Source organism: Vicia villosa, unplaced genomic scaffold (genome assembly GCF_029867415.1).
Source record: "Vicia villosa cultivar HV-30 ecotype Madison, WI unplaced genomic scaffold, Vvil1.0 ctg.006689F_1_1, whole genome shotgun sequence".
Classification (NCBI taxonomy): Eukaryota; Viridiplantae; Streptophyta; class Magnoliopsida; order Fabales; family Fabaceae; genus Vicia; species Vicia villosa.
The window spans coordinates 3,583-13,990 of record NW_026706795.1 but is presented as its reverse complement, the minus strand read 5'-3'; the positions used below and the strand labels follow the sequence as shown (position 1 = coordinate 13,990).

The following is a 10,408-nucleotide window of genomic DNA, read 5'->3' as shown; positions in this document are numbered from 1 at the left end:
TGATGCAGCAGATGATGCAGCAAAACCAGATGATGGCTCAAATGATGCAAGGCATGCAGGGACAACAACCTCCTACTCAAGCTCCCGTTCCTCAAGCTGCAGCTGGACCTGATTTTCATGCCTTCTTCAGGATGGATCCCCCAGAGTTTGTTGGCGGACTTGATTCACTCTTGGCTCATGATTGGTTAGCTGGTATGGAGAGGGTGTTTCAAGCTATTCAGTGTACTGAAGAAAAGAAGGTGATCTTTGCTACTCAGAAGATGAAGGGACCAGCTCTTAGGTGGTGGAACACTGCATCCACTTATTTCACCACTCAAGATATTCCTAAGGATGGGCAACACTTCAAAGTGGCATTCTTGGAGAAGTATTTCCCTAATAGTGTGAGGACTCAGAAGGAAAGAGAATTCCAGAACTTCAAGCAAGGCAACATGTCTGTTTCAGAATATGCAGAGAAGTTCGAGGACTTGGCAGACTACTCCAGACAAGCTGTTTATGCCCCAGATGAACTATGGAAGATTGATCAATTCATGATGGGTTTGAGGGCCGACATTGCTCATAGTGTTTCCCAAAGAGAGCTCACCACTTATGCTGAATGTTTGAGGCAATGTTATGTTGCCGAAAACAGCTTGAAGAGGGTTCAAGAAGAGACGAACCAGAACAGGACTAATTTTAGGGAGCAAGGAAGGTCTACTCAACACTTGAGGCCCCGTAACCCTCCATCAAAGAAGAAGCAGGTTTATGGTGACCAATCAGCTCAACCGACTTATTGTCGCAAGTGTAATAGGAAGCATATCGGGGAGTGCACCAACTCTTCAGTGACTTGTTACGAGTGTGGCGAGCTAGGTCACATATCCAGATTCTGCCCCAAGAAGAGAGCTTCTGGGAAGACTGCAGGTCGTGTGTACACTCTGGATGCAAGAAAGGCCAAGGGAAACAACAATCTCATTGCGGGTACGTGTTATGTTAACAATCAACCTTTATGTGTTTTAGTTGATTGTGGAGCCACTCATTCTTTTATCTCCACCGAGTGCGTCTACCGACTTGGTTTGGAGGTTATTCCGTTACCTGAACCCATGATTATTTCTTCGGCAACGGATGATACTGTGGAAGCTCGACTGATTTGTAAAGATTGCTCGGTGTCTTTTAATGGTCGCGATTACCCAATTGATTTAATTTGTTTACCCCTCAAGAAGCTTGATGTGATTCTAGGGATGGATTGGTTGTCTCTTAACTCGGTGTACATTGGTTGCAAGGAGAAGGCCATATTCATTCCTGCTGAAGAGACTTCCTCCGATGATGCAATTACCAAATTGATAGAAGGTACAATCAGCACAGTTAATTATCTCTTTTCTCAAGAAAGATCCTTTCTTTTAGTTCTTTCCAAAGAACCTTCGGTGAGAGTTGAATTGTCGGAGATTCCGGTGGTGTGCGAATTTCCTGATGTGTTCCCTGAGGATATCACTTCTCTTCCTCCGGAAAGGGAAGCGGAATTCTCAATTGACCTTGTTCCTGGAACAGCCCCAGTTTCCATCACTCCATATAGGATGTCTCCTATTGAACTCGGAGAACTGAAGAGCCAATTGGAAGAGCTTCTTGCTAAGCATTTTATCCTGAAATTCTGGACTCAGACACGCGATGTCTTACAGGATGTCACGACATCACTATCTGAATGTTTTTAAACAAATGAACAAAGTGTAAACAGAAAACAACACAGGAAAATTGTTAACCCAGTTCGGTTTTCTGTTTACACTTTGTTCATTTGTTTAAAAACATTCAGATAGTGATGTCGTGACATCCTGTAAGACATCGCGTGTCTGAGTCCAGAATTTCAATTGGCATCAGAGCAGGCACCCTGCCTGTTTTTACTGGGTGAGATCTAGGGAAAGTATTTTCTGGTTCGATGGACAAAGAAGGTGGTGGATTTATAATGAGACCACCCATTCTGGATGGCTCTAATTATGATTATTGGAAACCTCTCATGGTGGCTTTTCTGAAATCCGTGAACAGCAAAGCATGGAGAGCTGTGAACAAAGGATGGGAACATCCTGTTATTACTGATAAAGATGGCAACAAAACTCTTAAACCAGAGGAAGATTGGGACAAAGATGAAGAGGCATTGGCGCTTGGCAACTCTAAAGCTCTAAATGCTTTATTCAATGGAATTGACAAAAATATATTCAGACTGGTTCACCAGTGTGAACTAGCCAAAGATGTCTGGGATATCCTAAAGACTACTCATGAGGGCACCCCCAAAGTGAAGATGTCAAGACTTCAACTGCTAACTACAAAATTTGAAAATCTAAGGATGAGGGATGATGAAAGTATTAAGGATTTTCATATGAATTTACTCTATATTGCTAATACCTCAGGAGCTTTGGGAGAAAAAATGTCTGATGAAAAGTTGGTGAGGAAAATCCTTAGATCCCTACCTAAGAGATTTGATATGAAAGTTACAGCTATAGAAGAGGCACAGGACATCAGCAAAATGAAGGTAGAAGAGTTAATTGGATCTCTTCAAACCTTTGAGATGGGAATCAGTGAAATTGTGAAAAGAAGAACAAAAGCATAGCTTTTGTGTCCAACTCTCAAGAAGAAGCAGAGGAAAGTAGAGAAGAAAATCTATCTGAATCTAGAGCTATGCTTGAAAGACAATTTAACAAAATTATGAGAAGAATGGATCAGAAGCCAAGACCCAATGTCAAGAACATCTCATCTGACACTAGTAGATCTTATGACTCTAGCAAAAGAGTAAAACCTGAAGAAAAGTACAATCACAGCAAAGGAATTCAGTGTCATGGATGTGAAGGGTATGGACATATTAGAGCTGAATGTCCCACTTATCTCAAGAAACAAAAGAAAGGACTGTCAGTCTCCTGGTCTGATGAAGATTCTGAGAGTGATTTTGAAGAAGAGTCTGCCAAACATGTCACAGCCCTTACTGGTGTTTGTAATTCTGATGAAGACTCTAGTGAAGATGAGCTAACCTTTGAAGAACTGGCAGCCTCTTATAGGAAGTTGTGTATCAGAAGTGCTGAAGTTTGTCAACAAGGTGAAAAGCAGAAGAAATACATAGTTCAGTTGGAGGCTGATAACAAAGGACTTCTTAAAAAAATATCTGAACTAAACAGTGAAACTACCATGCTAAAATCCAAACTTGATCAGATGTCAAAATCTGTCAAAATGTTGAACAGTGGCTCGGATATGTTGGAGGAGATTCTGCAGATTGGAAAGAGTTCAGGAGATATGTCTGGTATAGGTTTTGTTGGTACAAAGAAACATTCCCAAGATGGTAATAGGGCTAAACCTGAAACTGAGATGTTGAACCCGATGTCAAAACATGCGACTCAACATCAAGACAAAAGTAAAATGAAGAGAAAATTTCAAAGATGGAGATGCCATTACTGTGGAAGATTTGGACACATTAAGCCCTTCTGCTTCAGATTATATGGATACCTAGATCAAGCTCCATACTACAGACCCAAGCAGATCATGCCAATCAAGAAGCAACAATGGATACCTAAAAATATGGCCTTAATAGCTCATACATCTCTTAGAGTATCAACCAAAGAAGATTGGTATTTTGACAGTGGATGCTCCAGACACATGACTGGAATCAAGAATCTGTTAGTTGATATCAAAAACCATTCTACTAGCTATGTAACCTTTGGTGATGGAGCTAAAGGAGAAATCAAAGGGGTTGGAAAACTAGACTGTTCAGGAGTTCCAAATCTAGAGGGTGTTTTGTTGGTCAAGGGCTTGACTGCTAATCTTATAAGCATCAGTCAACTCTGTGACGATGGATACCAAGTTAACTTCACTAAAGCTGAGTGTGTGGTTACTAATGAAGGAAAGGAAGTAGTAATGAGGGGAGTCAGATCCAAAGATAACTGTTACTTGTGGGTGTCTCATGAATCTAGCTACTCAACTGTATGTTCTAAAGAGAAGAATACTCGCACTATTGACAGTGTAAATGATGTGGTGGATATGGATAATCTAGATGATCCTATTGACATTGCTGATGATGAACTCATTTCTAGCATCTCTCATAGAGTCAAGACTCGAAAGGGAAAACAGGTTGGTGATCAACATCTTTCCAAAACTAAAACTGCTCCTCAAAAGAACGTCACCAAAGAGAAGATCAAGAAGGTCCTTACTGAACCTTCAAAAACTGGGAGCAAGGTTGCTGTGAAGAAGAGGAAAGAAAGAAGTGTTTCTGACTCAGAAGACAATGTCTTAAGTGATGTCCCTGACATCCCTTCAAAGAAAAAGCATGCTGTCACCAAAGCCTCCACAAATGTTCCTGATATTCCCTTGGACAACATTTATCTGCACTATGCTTCAAATGTTATCCAATGGAAGTATGTTTATCAGAGACGACTGGCTCTGGAAAGAGAACTCGCAAATGATGCTCTTGAATGTCAAGAAATCATGAAGCTCATCAAATCTACAGGTTTGCTTAAAACTGTTACCCATTTTTCTAAATGCTATGAAATGCTTGTGAAGGAGTTTATAGTCAATTTATCTCAAGATTGTGCTGATGGGAAAGCTGACTTATGCAGACCTTTTTACTTGATGTCAAGGCCGATGTCATGACATCAGTTTTGACATGATAATATCACAATGAGTTTTACCAAAAATTACAGCCAATCAACAACAACTACAAACTCCCCCTTTGGCGAATTTTTGGCTAAAACAGGATCAGATGTAACCATATAATATCAGAGCACAAGCAGCAGACCATAACTCCAAGGATACAGAAAAATAAATTCTGTAGCAAAAGGAAACAACAACCAGCTGATTAATCATCTGTTACAAGCAGCAGAAACAGAAAACCAAAATATAAACAATCCATTACTCCCCCTTTTTAGCCACAAAAGGAAGCCAAACCAACACATACGGCAGTCAAAAGAGAAACAAAATAAGAAAAGTAGGACTAATTTTCAGAGCCACCGGTCTCTTCATCAGCATCACTATCCCCAATCTCTTCAGCAACATCACTCTCCCCAGTCTCTTCAGCACCTTCACTACCCTCAGCCTCTTCATCAATATTTCTTAACCTTACCACCAGTGATAACTTTGCACACCTCATTATCAGTCACTTCAAGCTCAGGCTGAGCCTCATCATCCCTACCTAGATAGAGGTTAACAACAGTTGGGGAGAATTCTATACACTTTCTTCTAACATACACCTTATGAAAATCCTCAGCTTTCCCATCAGCACAATCTTGAGATAAATTGACTATAAACTCCTTCACAAGCATTTCATAGCATTTAGAAAAATGGGTAACAGTTTTAAGCAAACCTGCAGATTTGATGAGCTTCATGATTTCTTGACATTCAAGAGCATCATTTGCGAGTTCCCTTTCTAGAGCCAGTCCTCTCTGATAAACATACTTCCATTGGATAACATTTGAAGCATAGTGCAGATAAATGTTGTCCAAGGGAATATCAGGAACATTTGTGGAGGCTTTGGTGACAGCATGCTTTTTCTTTGAAGGGATGTCAGGGACATCACTTAAGACATTGTCTTCTGAGTCAGAAACACTTCTTTCTTTCCTCTTCTTCACAGCAACCTTGCTCCCAGTTTTTGAAGGTTCAGTAAGGACCTTCTTGATCTTCTCTTTGGTGACGTTCTTTTGAGGAGCAGTTTTAGTTTTGGAAAGATGTTGATCACCATCCTGTTTTCCCTTTCGAGTCTTGACTCTATGAGAGATGCTAGAAATGAGTTCATCATCAGCAATGTCAATAGGATCATCTAGATTATCCATATCCACCACATCATTTACACTGTCAATAGTGCGAGTATTCTTCTCTTTAGAACATACAGTTGAGTAGCTAGATTCATGAGACACCCACAAGTAACAGTTATCTTTGGATCTGACTCCCCTCATTACTACTTCCTTTCCTTCATTAGTAACCACACACTCAGCTTTAGTGAAGTTAACTTGGTATCCATCGTCACACAGTTGACTGATGCTTATAAGATTAGCAGTCAAGCCCTTGACCAACAAAACACCCTCTAGATTTGGAACTCCTGAACAGTCTAGTTTTCCAACCCCTTTGATTTCTCCTTTAGCTCCATCACCAAAGGTTACATAGCTAGTAGAATGGTTTTTGATATCAACTAACAGATTCTTGATTCCAGTCATGTGTCTGGAGCATCCACTGTCAAAATACCAATCTTCTTTGGTTGATACTCTAAGAGATGTATGAGCTATTAAGGCCATATTTTTAGGTATCTGTGGACCTCCGATTTTTTTAATCCCGGGCCATACCTCTGATCTGTAGAGATACGTGAACTGACTCTTTTTTGTCGCTTAATGCTTTCGCATTTTTGAAAATTCACAGAGTCGCCACCGACCTTTTATTTTATCCAATTAAGGAAAGGTTTATAAAAGAAACAGAAAAAAGACCTTTAAGAAATTCTGGGTAAGGGGGTAGGTTATACAAAGGGAAGGTGTTAGCACCCTTTGTATCCATGGTTATCCATGGGCTCTTAAGTTTGCTTAGCTCACTTGTTTTTCGATCACTTTTCAATTGCTCTGAAATTGCTCATATGTGGTTTCAAATACTTTTGTAAATTGAATTTTGTAATGATCCGTGTGTGGATGTATACAAAATGCTTGTTTATCTTTCGAAAGATGTTTTGGAAAGAACGTTAACTTTGTAATAACCCGTGTTTGGATGTATACAAAGTATTGTCTTTTTTTGAAAGTTTTGAAAAATCAACAGTGTATGAGAATTTTGTTTGTTTTGATTTGAGCAAGCAAACTAGGAGGTCTACCCTGAGTTGTAAGGTCTTTATCCTATTTCCTTTAAAAATCTATCCTTTCACCGGATATAAAAGCAAGGTTCGATTTTGTACTCAAAACAGTGGAATTTTGACTTTGATTTTGAAAGGAATGAGAAGGGATTACTTTAAGAGGTGCAAATGTGATTGTGATTGGATTCAGATATTTATCTTTGAAGTTAGTGATCTAACGGTTCAATTTTATCTTTGACATACACGCAGTTTATATGTGCTGGAAATTAAAATGCGGAAATGTAAAGTGCGGAAAGTAAATCTACGCTATTACATCGATTGTGCAGGAAACGTAAACTAGCCTATTTACATGAATTTGACATCCTATACATTTATCTAGGAATTTTAAATTGCAAGAAAAATAAAAGGCATGTTTTTTGGATTTTTTATGATTGGTTTTAATTATAATTAATGCATGATTAATTTAATTAAAATGAAGAAAAAAGATGAAAATAGATTTAAACCTAGAAATTAAGTTTAAAATATGTACAAAATATTTGTTAATTAATTTTAAAACAAAACTAATTTTTTTTGGAATTTTTGAAATTGATTGGAAATTGATTAAGCTAATTAATACATAATTATACAAATAATTATACAAATAATTAAAACTTAAAAAGAAAATTATTCAAAATATGTACAAAATTAGTTTATAATATATAAACAATATTTAATATAAAGAACAATTTTTTTTATGATTTTTGATTGGTTAGAATAATTAAAAAGCCAATATATAAATATATACTAATTAATTATGCAAAATATTGAAATTATGAAGAAAAATAAAATATTTTTATTTCAGAAAATAATATATTATTTTAGAAGCCTAAAAATATTTTTTGCGTATTTTTTGGATTTTAAAAACTATTTTTAATTAATTTAACAAAGAAATTAAAATAAAATAGAAATATAAAAAGGATACTGATCCTGTGTGAAAATCAATGAAGTCCATAGCATAGGGCTGCTTGTCTGACGCGTTGGATTGGCTTGGAGATTGATCTAAGGGTTCAGATCATGAGGGAGCATGATAGCCATGTGGGAATCAGTGCACATGATTAGTCAGATATTCAAAGTCCACACTGGGACCCACGCTGGCTGACCAGCGAATGAGGAGAAGGAAATCTGCCACGCGTGCAGATAGAAAGGTCAACTTTTGACGGACGAACCACGCTTGGACGCGTGGTCGTCTTCAACCTCCGTCTGGCTTATTTTTTAAACAAATAGCGGGGGTTTTAAACCTCCCCTATTTGTACGTCAGAAACACAACTTTTGGTAGCTTCCCACACCTCCAAAAATAAGCGTTATGAATAAAAATAAAGGACCCAGATCTACTTAAAATCACCTCCTGAACACGATGGTGGTATTAGTTTTGCTATTTGGGCGCTGTATCTATGGATTCGAAGAGGTTGAAGCTTAAGCATGCAAGAACACTTGTTTATGGCATAGAGCTATCTTCACGTGGAAACTCTCATGTTAAAGCCCAGATCTATCCTATGAGGCCTCATGAACTCATTAGAATGATTAGTTTATATTGAGGTTAATTAAATATAGGAAAACGAAAATTGATTATGTATGAATATGAAGAACACTTATGCACGTGATACGACTCTCATGGGACCACACAAAGAGTTTATTCTTACTTTATATGACCTTAGAAGATGATTAGAATGATTGTTTGGTATTGATATTGATTGGAATATTGAATTTGAAAATTACAAAGTATATGGAATTTTTGAGAGATTTGATGAGTTTTCTTGCTATACTCTTGCTATATTTCGTGGGTCTTCTTGTTGTTGATGTATTCCACTTCTTTTATAGGCCAAGGGCTGCTTGGAAGTGAAGCTAAGAGCATTGATTGCTTTGTTGAAAGTTTGATTTTTAAATATTAAAAATCTTTGAAAACTTGACCAAGTCTTGCTCTCCTTCAATGCACTTGCCTTGTACTTCATTTGGCTGCAGAAAAATGGAGATTCTTTGATGAGTCATGCTTGAATTGTAAGCTACCATTTATCCATGCATTTTCCTTTTAATTTTAATCTTAAAATAAGATAAAATCATGCAAAAATGGATAAAAAAAGGTATGGGCTTAGTCTTGGTCGTGGGAGGCCCATATCATCATGGAAATGATGTTTGAATGCTGAAAACTTGGTCCCTTTTGGAAAAAATGCAATTTTGAACAATGTTGGTTTCATGCATTTTCCAAAATTTAGCCAACTTTAACAAGGTGTAAATCCTTCAATTTTTGTCATATGAAGGAGATCTTGCACTTTTTGGAAACCTCAAAGAGTCCTCTAACCAATGCCTTTTGTCTCATGTCAAAATGATTTTTGAAGCTCCTTGTGTGTCCTTTTGAAAAAAGTGTCTTTTTGTTGACTTTGAAAATGACCTGTAATGTCTTTGATCATATTTTTCAAATGGTGAATCCAATGACCATGGGATCAATGGAATTTGAAAGATAATTGAATTTCCTTCAAAACAAGCTTTGGTTTGAATTTTTTGGATGAAGGATGAGAGAGTTATGATCAGTCAAAGTTGAGTTGACTTTTCAGGCAAAAACCCTAATTTTGAATCTTAGGGTTTTGTTGATTTTTGATCTTTCCTTGATGAATTATGATCATCCAATGATCAAATGATGAATCCTTTGACAAAATATGGACTTTGACAAAAAATTTCATTTTTGACTGTCTGTTGACTTTTTTAGTCAAACGGGTCGTCTGTTGACTGTTTGAGCTGCTGACGGTGCGTCTGAGTGAATTGAAGTTTGAAAATTTGTATGATGGTACTTTGAGATATATGGATGTGTATGAAATCCATTTGAGCTCTCAAAAACTTGTTTCTCCTGTAAAAACAAGAAAACCCTAGTCAGGGACTGTTTATGTAGGAGACAGTTAAGCGTACCTGATTTTTGTGCAGTGTTGAGTCTCTGCTAATCGCGTGATATTCAGAGGACTTCTAGAACAAAAATCTTGGAATTTTGAATTGTGAAAGATTGATTTGATTGATGGTACAAAACACTGAGAATTGTACTGCCAGCAGTTTGGCTGTCAACTGACTGTTCAGGTATTGATGTAGCAGTTAGAGTGAAAAATCAACAGTCAAAGTTAATTTTCTTTTTTGTTGTTTTTTGTTTTTGTTTTATGTGAAAAATGAAAGTTTATTTACATGACTTGTTAGAAAAACACAGACATAATAAATAACTAATATTTACGGTATGCGGGCAAAATTACCGATAATAACCCTGAAAATCATTTAATGCACAGAAAAATGAATATTTGACTGGCAGAAAACACACAAAATATTATCTGAGTAATTAAGCAATATTATGACAAATAGTACAACATTTAATACTGACAGTACAAATGTCACATACTATATTGAACAGTACGACGAATAAACGGTACATTTAAGAAATAAGAAATACGGCAAATTTTAAGAATGACGATTAATGACCCATGCTATGAACAATAACATGTAGATGATTGGGAGTGCAACCATTGCAGGTCCACACTCTTCAGGACTATGCAGGCAGAAGAAAGTCATGATCACCGTAGCAATGGTGATGACTGTAAGAAACAGTGTCTCTATCCACTTTGCCATTCTTGTTAG

General features: G+C 37.2%; 1 protein-coding gene across 1 annotated transcript; it reads right to left on the bottom strand.

Moving 5' to 3' along the window:
* Positions 1–5,042: 5,042 nt before the first annotated feature.
* LOC131643050 (uncharacterized) lies at positions 5,043–6,149 on the bottom strand. The gene is made up of 2 exons (XM_058913197.1): positions 5,926–6,149; positions 5,043–5,835 (listed from the first exon to the last, which is right to left on the bottom strand). The coding sequence occupies exons 1-2, from the start codon at positions 6,147–6,149 to the stop codon at positions 5,043–5,045; spliced, it is 1,017 nt and encodes a 338-aa protein (XP_058769180.1).
* Positions 6,150–10,408: the final 4,259 nt, after the last annotated feature.